Raw genomic sequence first — 15,669 nt, forward strand, 5'->3', positions numbered from 1 at the left:
AGGCCAAAAAATCAAAATGCACCAGTACCGTATATGTGGTACCTTGCTCAATAGTAGTACCTGTGAGAGGGATCTTGGAGTCCTAGTGGATAACCATCTAGATATGAGCCAGCAGTGTGCAGCAGCTGTTAAAAAAGCCAACACAGTTCTGGGCTGCATAAACAGAGGGATAGAATCAAGATCACGTGAAGTGCTAGTACCACTTTATAATGCCTTGGTAAGGCCACACTTGGAATATTGCATCCAGTTTTGGTCGCCACGATGTAAAAAAGATGTTGAGACTCTAGAAAGAGTGCAGAGAAGAGCAACAAAGATGATTAGGGGACTGGAGGATAAAACATATGAAGAACGGTTGCAGGAACTGGGTATGTCTAGTTTAACAAAAAGAAGGACTAGGGGAGACATGATAGCAGTGTTCCAATATCTCAGGGGCTGCCACAGAGAAGTGGGAGTTGGGCTGTTCTCCAGAGCACCTGAGGGTAGAACAAGAAGCAATGGGTGGAAACTGATCAAGGAAAGAAGCAACTTAGAACTAAGGAGAAATTTCCTGACAGTTAGAACAATTAATAAGTGGAACGACTTGCCTTCAGAAGTTGTGAATGCTCCAACACTGGAAATTTTTAAGAAAATGTTGGATAACCATCTGACTGAGATGGTGTAGGGTTTCCTGCCTGGGCAGGGGGTTGGACTAGAAGGCCTCCAAGGTCCCTTCCAACTCTGATGTTATGTTATGTTATGTTATGTTATGAAACGTCGCCAAGACACTTCTAATTTTACACGGGAGAAAACCCGAACAACCAAAGACCTACATACAAACACCCGTGAAAACCTCAGAAAACAAGTATGTATGTATGTATGTATATTTGCATAACTGGGAGTTGAAATCCACACATTTGGAAACTGTCAAAGTTTCCCAAACTTGGGAAACCTTGTTGTATTCGATACACAATTTTTATCCATCTCATAAACCATCTTAGTTTCACATAGTTCTTGATTTATGATGACTTGCTAAGTGACCGTTCAAGTTATGATGGACCTCCCAAGGTTGCCCCCCCCCTCTGGTCTTGGGACTGCATGCTGTTTCCTTGACCATTGTTCCATATTTACGTCCGTTTGCATGTAACTGCGTTTGTGACGATTTTCTGCAAAATGGATATTTTTTTCCAGTTTTGGGGCAAAACCGGCCACTAAGCGAACGAGGGATTCCGTGAACGATCACCATTTAAAAAAATGTCGTAAAATCAGGTTGGCTGCAAGGATCACTCGATTTACGACCGTGATAGGCAGGTGACGTTCTGGTCATAACTAGAGGACTGTTGTTGTTTTTTTTTAAATCCTGGCGTGTTTTGGTTCGATCCTGGTTCTTTAGCCAAAATCTTACAGGGAAAAGTTGGGTTGCACGTTCCAGTTGGCCTCTTCCTTCTTCGGAAAGGGCGACGGTGGCAGGGGAGGATGGTTTCTGTAGTCCGGTGGCTTGATTTGGGCTCTTTCTTTCTGGCCCCCAGAAACTGCTGTCGGAAGAATTGGAGCCGGTAAGTGAAACATTTCTTTTGTTAAGCCATGCACAAAAGGGGAAACTTTGGACAACGGGCTGTTTTTCTGCCATCTGTCTAGAATACAGGCGGTCCTCGACCTACGACCGTTTTTGTTTAGTGACGGTTTAAAGTGACAACAGGAAACAGGTGACTTTGGACCGTTTTTCACACCTCTCACCATCACACCTATCCGGGGTCACGCGACCCCCTTTTGCGACCTTCTGATCAGCAAAGTCAACTGGGAAGCCGGATTCGCTTAATGGCCGTGCGACTCACCTAACAATTGCAGTGATTCACTTCACGGCGGCGGCAAGAACAGTCGCAAAACGGGACAGAACCCCCTTAACCGATGTCTCGCTTAGCAGCAGGTTGCCAAAAAAGGGGGCAAAACTCCCTCCACCGCTTTGTCGCTTGGCCACGGAAAAGTCACTGTCAATTCTGGCCGTAAGTCGAGGACTGGCTGTATCACGCAAAGAGGAAATTCTGCTTTTTTTGTTTTTTTTTTTGGTGGTCTCTTCGGGAGTAAATGCTTCTCCTGACTTTGCAAAAAAGCTTTTGCACAACCTCCGCAAAGCTTTAAGGTCCAGAAATGGTGTAGGCTTTCCTGCTTCGGGTGGGGTTGGACTAGGTGACCTCACAAAGTCCCTCCCAACTGTGTTAATGTAATCTAATCTAATCATCCCCCACCCACCACAAAATCAAAAATAAAATAAAATTATATCGCCCACCTTTGGGGGAAGCAAGCTTGCCTTAAACCTGCCCTTGAACAAGCCAGGATGAAACCAGCATGGGGGAGATAAGATATTCGAAGACCCCTCTCTACCAAGGTAGGCTAAGGCTCTCTACCATTCTCTTGCCACCGATCAATAAGTGCAAATTAATAAATTAATGAGAATAATTAGATTTTCCTTGTTTCCCCCCCCCCTCGCAAGCTATTGGTATTCTGGGGTAGACTGCCTCTGAACATGGAGGTTCCATCAGCCCCACTCCTCTTTTCGCAAAGCTGGAAAAATCTCGTTCGGAAGGTCTCGTAGACGAAATTTCTTTTTGTTTTTACAAAATGGGTTGAATTTTTTTTGGGTAAATGATTTTAACAAGATTTAAGCCGGAAACACGCAACCGTATTTTCGTTGTAGGTTGTGGTTGTGGTTGTTTCGTTGTGGGAAAGAAAGACAAACTGACGGAGAATTAAGCGGAGCGATTCCTTTCCGGATTGTTAGCGGCCGATGAAGCCGGTTTATCTTTTCCCTGGAGCACGCGGCTTGGCTCGCTGCTTCGAGACCTTCGCGGAGCCTGTCCCGTCTTTTGGGTCGATGGGCTTTGTAGTGGCTGCAAAAGCCGCCGTGGCCGAATTAGGCCCAGTTTTTTGGCCAACCGACCATTTTTGCCAACGTTTTTGTGTCGCCTGCAGTACCTCTCTTCTCCTCTAGGTGGTGCTCTCCTCCAGCTGGAACAACCAAGGCAAGTTCCTGCACCATTTTGCCCAGGAGGGGGCGCTGCGGCATCGAAGGCAAGGTGAGTTGCTCCTTTCTAAGAGGGGGCAGAACACCCTAAGACGTAATGCAGGTAGTCCTCGATTTACGACCATTATTCGTTTAGCGACTGTTCAAAGTTACAGCAGCACGGGGGGGGGGGAATGACTTACGACCGTTCCTCGCACTTATGACCATTGCAGCCTCCCCTGGGGTGACGTGATCGCCCATTGTGACCTTCCCAGCCGGCTTCTGACAAGCAGAGTCAATGGAGGGGGAGCTGGATTCGCTTAGCGACCGTACGATTCGCTTAAGAACGGCAGGGATTTAGTTGCAGAAGTTGCAAAACCGAGCGCGATTCACTTAACAACTGCCTTGCTTAGCGAGAAAACTTGTCCCCATGGTGGTCATAAGTCGAGGACTACCTACGTAAATCAATTGTGGGTGGGGGGGGAGGAGAGCGATTGCTTTCTCTCTGTCCTCTAGAGGGAGTCCTCGACGTACGACCACAAGTGAGCCCAGAATTTCCGCCGCTAAGTGAGACGTTCGTTAAAATTTGTCCCATTTTACGGCCTTTCTTGCCACCGTTGTTAAGTGAATCACTGCCGTCGTTAAGTGAGGCGGACGACTAGATGAATCTGCCTTCCCCTTCGATTTTGCTTGTCCGAAGGCCTCAAAAGGGAATCGTCACATGACCCCGGGACATTGCGACCGTCATAAATACGAATCAGTGGCCAAGCGTCCCAATTTGATTCATGTGACTGTGAGAGAGGCTATGACGGTCGTAAGTGTGAAAGACCGTCCGGTCCCTTTTTTTTTCAGTGTGGTTGTAATTCTGAATGGTCACTAAACGAACCGTCGTAGATTGAGGACTGGGCAGGAAAATTGATGGCTGCTGCTGTTGTCTGATTTTCGGGGGTCCTTCATCCCCCCCAAATAACCTCCCGCCACCCTCTTTTTCAGCGGAGAAAGGGAAGCGATTACGGCCTTGCAGGTCGGGAACCATCTGCGCAGCCCACTATGAAGGTGAGGGAGGGTCTCCCCTGGTCCCCAGCGCCCCTCCCCTCCCGAGAGGAGAGATGCCAGGGACTTTTGGGGTGGGGGATGGATGGGGGGGGGCTTCCGTGCCTCTCTCCAGACAGGACAAAGTCCCCTCCATCCCTCCAACTGATTCTTTCTTTCTTCCTTCCTTCCTTCCTTCCTTCCTTTCTTTCTCTCTCTCTCTCTCTCTCTTTCTCCATCCTCCCTCCCCTTCTTTCCCTCCTTCTCATCTCCCCTATTCTTCCCTTCCTTTCTTCTCTCCCCCTTTTCCCCCACCCTCCTTCTTCCTTCCTTCGTCCATCCCCTTCTTTCTCTTTCCCTCCTTCTCATCTCCCCTATTCTTCCCTTCCTTTCTTCTCTCCCCCTTTTCCCCCACCCTCCTTCTTCCTTCCTTCCTTCGTCCATCCCCTTCTTTCTCTTTCCCTCCTTCTCATCTCCCCTATTCTTCCCTTCCTTCCTTTCTTCCATCCTCCTTTTCTTCCTCCCTCCTTCTTCCTTCGTTCCTTCCTTCCTCCCTCCATCTCTTTCTTTCTTTCTTTCTTTCTTTCTTTCTTTCTTTCTTTCTTTCTTTCTTTCTTTCTTTCCCTCCTTCTCATTGCCCCTATTCTTCCCTTTCTTTCTTCCGTCCTCCTTCCTCCTCCTCCTCCTTCTTCCATCCTTCCTTCCTTCCTTCTTCCATCCTTCCTTTCTCTCCTTTCTCTCCTTCCTGTCTCCTTCCTTCCATCCTTCCTCCCACCATCTTTCTTTCTTTCTTTCTTTCTTTCTTTCTTTCTTTCTTTCTTTCTTTCTTTCTTTCTTTCTCATCGCCCCTATTCTTCCCTTTCTTTCTTCCGTCCTCCTTTTCCTCCTCCCTCCTTCCTTCCTTCCTTCCTTCCTCCTTCCTTCCTTCCTTCTTCCATCATTCCTTTCTCTCCTTTTCTCTCCCTTCCTGTCTCCTTCCTCCCATCCTTCCTCCTGTTATCTTTCTTTCTTTCTTTCTTTCTTTCTTTCTTTCTTTCTTTCTTTCTTTCTTTCTTTCTCTTTCTTTCTTTCTTTCTTCCTTCCTCCCTCCTTTTCTTTCTCTCTCCTTCTTCCTTCCTTCCTTCGTTCTTCCATCCTTCCTTTCTCTCCTTTTCTCTCCCTTCCTGTCTCCTTCCTCCTGCCATCTTTCTTTCTTTCTTTCTTTCTTTTTCTTTCTTCCTCCCTCCCTCCTTTTCTTTCTCTCTCCTTCTTCCTTCCTTCCTTCCTTCCTTCTTCCATCCTTCCTTTCTCTCCTTTTCTCTCCCTTCCTGTCTCCTTCCTCCCATCCTTCCTCCTGCCATCTTTCTTTCTTTCTTTCTTTCTTTCTTTCTTTCTTTCTTTCTTTCTTTCTTTCTTTCTTTCTTTCTTTTTCTTTCTTCCTTCCTTCCTCCCTCCTTTTCTTTCTCTCTCCTTCCTTCCTTCCTTCCTTCCTTCTTCCATCCTTCCTCTCCTTTTCTTCCTTCCTTCCTTCCTTCCTTCCTTCCTTCCTTCCTTCCTTCCTTCCTTCCTTCCTTCCTCTCTCTCTTTTTCTCGGTCTCTCTTTCAGTGCAAGCCACCGTAGGACGAGCTGGGATGCAGGCAGGTAACACTTCTAGGGTTCAGGGGGGGGGGGTTGGGGGGGGGGCTTTTGGAAGGCAGTCGGGCAAGGTTGGCTGACCCCAGGCCTGCCTGAGCCGCCTCTCACACCCCCTCCTTGCACCAGCCTGCCACCGTCACAAAGCGGGCGACATTGGCTGTTGTGTTGTGCAGCTCTGCCTCGTGCAATGGGAGGGGAGGGGCGAGGCGAACACCTCCTCCCCACAGCGGAGGGGCTGCCCGGGGACCAAATGTTCATTTCCCCCTCTCCCCCTCCCCTTCGCCCGTCTCCCTCGCCCTCCAGATGCCAACGGGACCATCCGCGGATGGGCGGAGGCCAAGCTCAACGCCACCAACCCCCTGCGCTACGACAACAGCCGCGGAGAGTTCACGGTGATCAAGAGGGGCCTTTATTACCTGTACTGCCAGGTGAGCTGAAGAGCAGGGGGGTTGTGGGTAGGAAGAGCAAAGCATTCTGGGAGTTTGGCTGCCTTGGGGAGGCAGAGGGGGGCCAGGATTGGAAGGAAGGGGGTCCCCGAGAACCCTCGATTGACTCTTGGGGGCATTTCAAGAGAGTTAATGAAATAATCCCGTATGGTTTCAACTTCGGCGACTTTGAGGTGCGGACTTCAACTCCCAGAATTAATTAATAATAATAATAATAATAATAATAATAATAATAATAATAATAATAATAATAATAATAATAATAATAATAATAATAATAATGTTTTAATTTGTATACCGCCCTTCTCCCGAAGGACTGTTCAGGGCGGTGAACAGGCAGATAAAATACAAACAGAAACATACACCACAATTAAAACAACCCTTAAAAAACTGATTCAAATTCTCCAGAAATTTAAAATAACATTACGCCCCATAAAAAATTACAGAAATTTAAAACCCACAATTTTAAAAATTATTTAAAATTTAGAATTTAAAATCAGGCCGGGCCAGCCTTGAGAAACACAAGTGCAGGCGGCCATTGGGGTTGTTCTGTGAGTCACGCGGTCGTTAACCGAACCTAGCTTCCCCATTGACTTTGCTTGCCGGAAGATGAAGATGTCCTTGACTTACAGCGGTTCTCATAGTGGCCGTTCGACGTGGCAACGTCACTGGAAAGAGAGCGACTGAGGCTCGTTTTTCAGACTTAACGACCATGCGATCAAGGGTTCAGACCCTTGGCAGCTGATTCACATTCATGACGGTCGCACGGTCCCTGGGGGGGGGGGGTGTCACGCGATCCCCCCTTTTGCGACAAGTCAAGTCCATGGGGAATCCAGATTCACTTAACGACCGTGGGACTAATTTAGCCACTGCAGGGATTCGCTTAAGAACTGAGGCAAGAAAAGTCCTAAAATGGGGCGAACCCTCTTTAACAAATGCCTCGCTTAGCTCAATTGTGGACGTAAATTGAGGACACCCTGTGTCATGTCCCCCTCCCCCTCCACTCCGACGAACGAGTCAAGGAAGTCCGTGGCAAACTTGGCAACGAAGCCTCGGGAGCTTGCCAAGTTCCTTCGAGGTTTCTCAGGGCAGGCGGGAGTCCAAGTTGTGACTTCAGCGATAGGGTCCGATATCAGGACACTAGATGAGACTTTGCTTGACTCAAGGTTGGAATGCCAAAAGCAGGTCCTTTATATAGGCTGTGGGGTGTAGCTCCATGACTCAGCATTTATCCAGGCCTGCCCCTCCCTTCCTTCTGCTGGCGTCGCCTCTCAGATCTCCGGAAGCGAGGGTCCTCCCACTTTGAATTGTCTTCAGCTGGATCTGCTATTTGGGAAAGGGAGGGGTCAGAAGGAGTAGGCCCAAGTAATTTCAATACCTGGCTGGCTTCCTCTGACGGTTGAGCCAAAGGAACACACGCCTGATGAGTGAGGTTTATCGGGCTTGTTTGTTCACTCCTGGAATCCTCTCCGGGCATGGGGCCAGGGCCCGGGGGCTGGAGGCATGACAGGCCGTTCATCTTCATTATCAGACTCGGAGTCTGATAAGAGGCCCGGTTGGAGACGGGCTGAGGAGAGGAGGGAGGACGAGTCACAACTGTGTGTGTGTAGAGGCTGACCATCAAAACTTCAGATATGTGCCCTTTTTCAAGTAGGTGGTAACTTTGAACGATGCTTACGACCAGACGTAACTACAGAACTCCCTGTACAGTTAGTCCTCAATTTACGACCGCAGTTAACAGAATGGCAGAGTTGGAAGGGACCTTGGAGGTCTTCTAGTCCAGCTGCTCAGGCAGGAGACCCTATACCATTTCAAGAAATGGCTGTCCAGTCTCTTCTTAAAAACCTCCAGTGTTGGAGTACCCACAACTTCTGGTGGCAGGCAGTTCCACCGGTTATTTGTCCCCACTGTCAGGAAATTTCTCCTTAGTTCTAAACGGTTTTCTCTCCTTGATTGAGAATCGAGCCCAAGTTTTCCTGTCGTCAGTGTTTCTCCTCCTCTTCACGTTGCCAGGTCCACTTCAACGAGGGGAAGACGGTCTACATGAAGCTGGACGTGATGTTGAGCGGCCAGCTGGCCTTGCGCTGTTTGGAGCAGTTCCCCCCCACTAGCTCGGGACCCCGGGAAGCCGAACTGCACGTGTGTCAGGTTTCCGGATTGCTTCTCCTGCGTCCCGAAGCCTCCATCCGTCTTCGCACCATCCCGGACGTCCGTCTGAAAGCGGACCGCTACCTCACCTATTTCGGTCTCTTCCAAGTCCACTGAGAAGACTGGGCAGGGGGAAGACCGCAGGGCTGGGGTCCCGGGTGGGCTCTGCAGAACCAGAGAGGAGGCACGGAGCCCGCCCATTGCTGCCTTCTGTACGACGGGCGCGTCCGAGCGCAGAGCGGTGTACCGGTTGCTCCTTTTCATTTCTGGACCGGCAATTCTTCGTTTTCTCGCTTTCAGGGCCGTTGTTCTGACGTCCACCCGGGTACCAGCAGCAAAAAGGGTGGTGGGGCAGGGGAGGGGGGGGTCTAATCGGGCGCTGCGCCTTCGCTTTGTGGCAGACTTCGCAGTCCGAACAACCGCAGGAATCCGACAACGGATTCAAACAACGAGGAACTGGCTCAGTGACGTGTGTAGACTCTGGTTTATCTAATCCCATTTCTTGCCCGGGTTGTGTGTATTCCCGGCGCTTGTTATGCTTCGCACCTTGGGCTGGGCACTGTGGCATCATCAATTTTATATTTTCAAACTTTTATTCTGCTTCCTTATCGGGCTCACTGGATGTTTGGGAGGATCCCCGCCATCTTGGCGTGGTACGACGTTGACGCGACGTGACCACACACAACCAAGCAGAACGGTGGGAGCCACTCGGAAAGGACCCGTGGTGGACATCTGTCTCCACAGACTGATGTTTGGGTCCCGGCCAGCAGGGGGCGGCAGAACCCCAAGGAAGTGGATGCTGGACTTTCGCCCGAACAAGGAAGGCTGAAAGGTCAAAGGGTCTGGCTGGAAAGCGGGGAACGGGGCCGAGAGCCCTGCCGCAGTGGTTGGTTTCAGTAAGAGCGGGTGTTCAGACAACAACTTGGAAATGGAAGATGCGTAAACCCCACTTGGCGCTACAATTTGTCTACAAATTCGATGTTGCAATAATTGCACGCACTACAAATGCAGCGTCGCAAAATCTTGCACGTGCCCCCAAAGGCAGCGTGGCCGAAGGTTGCCTTGCACCCGCAGATGAAGTTTTGCAAAAGGTCGCGTGCATCTAAAAATTCGGCGTTCCCGAAATTACATGTGCCTACAAATGCGGTATCGTAGAAAGTATCGTAGAAAGCCCCTGGGAGCATCCACGCGCAGGGCCACTGAGGCAACCAATCCTGTAGAGGGATGGCCCTTCCCGCCCCAATCTATCCTCTTTGGAATGGTGGCAATGGGCGGCCCCCTCCCCTCGCCATCACTGCCCACACAGCTTAACGCAACTCACAACTCGTTTATTATTTTATAGGACGGGCAGGGAAGGGGTGAAATACCGTGCCTGTCTTTTTTCCGACACCGTTGCTTTAACCGCCACACTCCATGCAGCCTTCCCCGCTCGCCACGACAACGCACGGTGCCCTCTGGCACGGGGAGAAAATGGGCACCTTCCCGTTTTATCACACAGCATTGAAATAAAAGTAGAACGCGACAGATTTTCCGGCTGTCGTCGCTTCGCACGGAAGCCGTTGGTTGTGTATCGTTGACCGTACGTGTCCCCCCCCCGCGTGGGTGTCGAGCGTCCCCTACGCAAGCCTCATTCCCCACGCAACTTCCTGTTTGTGTACTTCAAACCCACTGCAGTTCCTTTTTCTGAAACGGGTGTTTCCCCCCCCCCCCGCCCCAAGGGAGATGTTGAGATCGTTTCATTCCTATAATCGGCTCGGTTCCGCTTGCGTGCCTGAGAGTCACGTTGTGTTTCTCCCGAGACGGAGTTGTTGTTGGGGTTTTGTGAGCCTCGCACCCGCCGCAAAGAGCTTACGAACTTGCACAGGGAATCCACTGAGCTGCAACCGAAGCCTTTTGACAGTCACAGAGTTGGAAGGGACCTTGGAGGTCATCTAGTCCCACCGCCGCTGCTCACGCAGGAGGCCTATTCTAGGGATTCGGACCGCCAAACTGCCGACCTTTCTGATCAACCTGGTCAGGCTTAAAATGGGGGTTATTTTCTTTTATGTACACTGAGAGCATATGCACCAAGACAAATTCCTTGTGTGTCCAATCACACTTGGCCAATAAAAAATTCTATTCTATTCTTGCCTGGCCTTAAAGGAAACATCAGAAATGGTGTAGGGTCTCCTTGGATGGGGGGGGTTGGCCTAGATGACCTACAAGGTCCCTTCCAATTCTATTAATCTATTTCTGTATCTGGACCAGAGGCAGCAAAATACAAATAGTCCTCGACGTATGACTGACGTTGCAACCGGGATTTAAAATAGGGATTTGAAGTTCCGAGGTCTCCCCCCCCCCGCCCATGTCACGTGACCATTTTGGGGGCCACTCGGCAATTCCCCCCCCCCCATTTATGACAAAGGAATTCATGACAATTTTTCTGGAAAAAACCTGGCCGTGATAGACACGGCTTCGCTTAACGACCGTGGGGGTTTACTTTAAGACTGCCACTTTTCTTAATGACCGCCACACACACAAACACACACAAAATCAGGCACTAAATGACCTGTTTAATGACCAGCAGAGCTTCCCCGTGGGCTTGTTCGTCGGAAGGTCGAAAAAGGGGAGCACGTGACCTCGCAACAATGCCACCGTCATAAATGCGAGTCAATGGCCAAGCGTCCGAATGTTGGTCAGGTGATCGCCGGGATGCTGCCACGGCCATAAGGGCGAGGACCGGTTCTAAGCCACCGTTTTCATGCGCCACTGCTCTCCTTAGACCGAGTCATGCGTTCGGTTCTCCTGTCCGCTTCTGAGTTGCTTCTTCAGTCGTTCCCGTGAGACGTGCTCGGTTGTCTCCCTCCCCCCCCCCCGGCCCCCCAATCTTGTCACCCTTTCAGTACAGGCAGTCCTCGACTTACGACCACAATGGAGCCCAGCGTTTACGTCGCTCAGTGAGAAATCTGTTCAGGGAGCTTTTGTTCCCCTTTTTACGGCTTTTCGTGCCGCGGTCGTTAAGCAAATCGCCGCCGTTGTTAAAACGAGTCGCACGGCGGTTCAGCGAACCTGGCTTCTTCCCCCGTTGACCCCGCTCGCCGGAAGGCCGCAAAAGGAGACACGGCAACCGTCGTAAATACGAGCCGGTGGCCAAATGTTTGAATTGCATGACCGCCATGGTCACAAGTGTAAAAAAAACGGTCCTAAGCCTCTCTTTTCCATTGTAACAACAAACGGTCACTAAATGAACGGTTGTATGTCAAGGACTGCCTGGCTTTTATGTTCTGCTTTGATCTTTTGAGGTCAGTTTGGCCCAAGAGGTTCAGCACATGATTCCGGGGGGTGGGGGGGGTGTTTCGCCAATATTTCAGAATCCAACAGCGTTGGAAGGGACCTCAGAGGTCATCTAGCCCAACCCCCTACTCCAACAGGAAAACCCACTGCCGAATTTCAGACAAACGGTTGTCCAATTTCCTTTTTAAAAGCTTCCAGGACCCACAAACCTCTGGAGGGAAACTGTTCCAATTTGTACCCCGTGTCCATTCTTTGGGCACCCCGGCATTCTTGACCCCGAGTCTCGTACAATTGTGGCATCGCAAAGTATACAGAACCTCACTCTCGCACCTAGCGATTTCCACTTACGAGTCGTCCACGACTTACACCCGTTCATTTAGTGACCGTTGGAAGTCACAACTTCCCTGAAAAAAGCGACTTTGGATCGGTTTTCACAACCTACGACCGTCGCAGCTTGTGTCTCCCCTCCCCGTCACGTGATCAAAATTGGCAGCTGACTCATATTTATGACGAGTCCCGGCGGGTCATGTGATCCCGACGGTTGCAAAAGTCAAAAGGGGAGTTCCCGATTCACTTAACGACCGGGCTAAGTAACTTAATACCTGCAGCGATTCCCTTAGTAACAGCTCTGTCAAGGAAGGTAGGCAAAGTTCCCTTAATGAATCGCCTCACTGAGCAACCGAAATTTGGGACTCGATGGTCGTCAGCCGAGGACTATCTGCATTTTGATAAAAACATTCGTTTCTTCCCAACAGACACCATAGAAATCTCTTCCACCAGATTGTTGGACGTCGTAAAACTCCCGTTTTTTACTAAATATTATACCAGCACACACCGTTTTTTATTTTAATTTTTTAGTATTTTCCTTGATTCATAGCGACTCTGGGCAGAGAGGTGCCGTCGCCTAGAGGTGGAGCTCTCGCCTCACAATCAGGAGGCTGGGAGTTCGATCCTAGGTAGAGGCAGATATTTTCTCTCTCTGGCCACGATGAGAAATATATCTGCTGGGGGGGAAAAAAAAACTCCGCCCTGGTGACAAGAAGGGCATCCGGCCAGTAAAACGCTCAGCTCCATTCAGTTGAACAGACTTCTTAAAAAAGGATTGTTGTTGTTGATGATGATGGGTGATAGTGACTCTGGGCAACTCACAACACCAAAGTTCCTCTGTTTTCGCTTGTGCCACAACTTGCAATTCTTCACTTCATTTTCCGTCTCGAACGCAACTAGCATTTTGATTTTCAGTGTGTTATTTCGGAAGGAGACTCCACGTTGCATCGTACGATCTCTGCACGTCTTTTCGGGTCTTGAACAACAAGCACAACGTCATTGGCACGCACATAAATGAACATACGTTCCATTTATACGTTCGCATCGCACGTCATCAGTGTAACCCGAAGAATTTGTTAGGCGTTTACCGTAGGTAAAGCTACTGAGGAAATCTCATTTATCTTTTCTTCAGCCCCTGCTCAATGTTGTGAACCCAATTACAGGCGGTTCTCGACTTACAACAGCTTACTTAGTGACCGGAGTTACATCGGCACCGAAAAAAATTAACCCACAACCATTTTTCACACTTATGACCGTTGTAGCATCCCCACAGTCACGGGATCAAAACTCACTTAGCAACGGAAACTTTGGGCTCAATTTTGGTCGTAAGTAGAGGGCTACCTGTGTATGCTTCATTTCCGTCACCTGCTGCAGTTTTTTTGCTTGAAGCAAGCCACTTTCAACTCCATATTCAAGCAAAGCGTTCTCTAATTCAAGTCTACGCACGTTATTGTACGCTTTTGCGAACACTTGGACAATAAACGCGATCACCTTCATGCCTTTCTCGTGAATTGAACGAAGGATTTTACGGGGAAATAACCTTGGGGCAGGATGGCAGTGAGGGTGGTTGCAACAGAATTCGAATTCGAATTCAAATGGAATAGAATTAGAACCGAATTAGAATTATTAGAATTAGAATTAGAATTGAATGACAATGAGAATTAGAGTTTAATTAGAATAGAATTGAAATAGAATTAGAATTGAATTGGAATTGAATTAAAATTAAAATTGAATTAAAATTAGAAGTAGAAGTAGAATCAATTACAATTAGAATTGAATTAGAATTAGAACTGAATGAGAATTGAATTAGAATTAAATTGAATTAGAAATAGAATTAGAATTGAATTGAAATTACAATTACAATTACAAGTGAATTAGAATTAGAATTGAATGATGATAATTAGAATTGAATTAGAATTGAATTGAATTAGAATTAGAATTAATTGAATTAAAATTAAAACTAAAATTAAAATTGAATTAAAATTAGTAGAAGTAGAATCAATTACAATTACAATTGCATTAGAATTAGAATTGAATGAGAGAATTGAATTAGAATAGAATTGAATTAGAAATAGAATTAGAATTGAATTGAAATTACAATTATAATTGAATTAGAATTAGAATTGAATGATAATGAGAATTAGAATTTAATTAGAATTGAATTGAATTGAATTAATTGAATTAAAATTAAAACTAAAATTAAAATTGAATTAAAATTAGAAGTAGAAGTAGAATCAATTACAATTAGAATTGAATTAGAATTAGAATTGAATTAGAATAGAATAGAATAGAATTAGAAATAGAATTAGAATTGAATTGAAATTACAATTACAATTACAATTGAATTAGAATCGAATGAGAATGAGAATTTAATTAGAATAGAATAGAACTGAAATAGAATTGAATTAGAAATAGAATTAGAATTGAATTAGAATTAGAATTCTTTATTTGCCAAGTGTGTTTGGACACACAAGGAATTTGTCTCGGGCGCATAGGTTCCCAGCGTACATACAAGCGACGAGTGATAAATCATGGTTATAATCATCAAATACATTCATCGTCAATCATAAGATACAACTGCTCAGTGACAGTTATAGGGTACTAAATAAGCCGTCAACATAAATCATACTAGGATGCTAAATAAAACTATTAATTGTAAGATACAAGCAACAAATTGATAGTCATAAGAAGATAAGGAAGAGATAATAGGAAAGACAAGGAAGATAATAGTAAACCAGCTCTACTAGGAGGTTTAGCATCCCAGGGCATAAGATAAGTGTTGTGGGAATTAGTTGTTTAGCAGAGTGATGGCATGGGGGTTGGGGGAACTCCTTGTGTGTAGTTGTGGTGTGCAATGCCTTATAGCCACACTGGCACACGAGCCAGAGGTGACACGCAGAGCCCTCTCTGTAGGCACACATGCTGTCGCCAGCTGCTATTCTGGTTTCCAGTGGGCACGTGCGTGCCAGCCAGCTGATCTTCACGTGTGCCGGAAACCCAAAGACCAGCTGGCTGGCACGCATGTGCCCACTGGAAACCAGAAAACCAGCTGGCCAGCGTATGCATCCGCACCGGCCAGCTGGTCTCTGAGTTTCCGGGGCTGTGCACACGCGCGTTTCGGTTTGGGCGCTCGGTGTCAAAAGGTCACTGCCTTATAGCGTCGTCTTGAGGGAAGGTAGCATGTAGACCTATATACCGCTTCATCTTGCTTGACAGCCCTCTCTAAGGGGTTTACAGAGTCAGCCTCTTGCCCCCAACAATTTGGATCCTCATTTACTGATCGCAGAAGGAAGGATGGAATCAACCTTGAGTCGGTCAGGATCGAACTGCTGACAGTGGGCAGAATTAGCCTGAAATACTGCATTGTAACCACTGTGTCACTACAACTTCCTTCCTTCCTTCTCCTCATTTTCCTTCCTTCCTTCTTGCCTTTTTCTCTTCCTCCCTTCCTCTTTTCTTTCCTCCCTCCCTTCCCATCCTTCCTTCCTTCCTTCCTTCATTTCTTTCTTTCTTCTTGCCTTTTTCTCTTCCTTCCCTCCCTCGCTTTTCCTTCCTTCCTTCCCTCCTTCCTTCCCAAGCAATAGCCCTTAGACTTATATATACCACTTCATAGTGCTTTTACAGCCCTCTTTAAGCGGTTTACAGAGTCAGCCTCTTGCCACCCCCCCCCAACCATCTGGGTCCTCATTTTACTGACCTTGGAAGGAAGGAAGGCTGAGTCAACCTTCAGCCAGTCAGGATCCAACTCCTGGCAGTGGGTAGAGAAAGAAGGAAGGAAGGAAGAGAAGGAAAGGAAAGGAAAGGAAAGGAAAGGAAAGAGGGGAGGGGAGGGGAGGGGAGGAGGGAAGGAA

General features: G+C 47.8%; 1 protein-coding gene across 1 annotated transcript in view; it reads left to right on the forward strand.

Annotated features, from left to right (window-relative positions):
• Window positions 1-15,669, forward strand: part of TNFSF12 (TNF superfamily member 12) — a 53,989-nt gene that overhangs the window by 10,755 nt on the left and 27,565 nt on the right. Inside the window, exons 2-8 of the mRNA XM_058180366.1 lie at window positions 1,506-1,532; window positions 2,966-3,050; window positions 3,971-4,033; window positions 5,595-5,630; window positions 5,928-6,052; window positions 8,084-8,326; window positions 8,963-9,104. Of these exons, the coding sequence (XP_058036349.1) occupies window positions 1,506-1,532; window positions 2,966-3,050; window positions 3,971-4,033; window positions 5,595-5,630; window positions 5,928-6,052; window positions 8,084-8,326; window positions 8,963-9,104 (721 nt within the window). The remainder of the gene's footprint in view (window positions 1-1,505; window positions 1,533-2,965; window positions 3,051-3,970; window positions 4,034-5,594; window positions 5,631-5,927; window positions 6,053-8,083; window positions 8,327-8,962; window positions 9,105-15,669) is intronic.

The sequence above is a fragment of the Ahaetulla prasina genome, chromosome 4 (assembly GCF_028640845.1).
Source record: "Ahaetulla prasina isolate Xishuangbanna chromosome 4, ASM2864084v1, whole genome shotgun sequence".
NCBI lineage: Eukaryota > Metazoa > Chordata > Lepidosauria > Squamata > Colubridae > Ahaetulla > Ahaetulla prasina.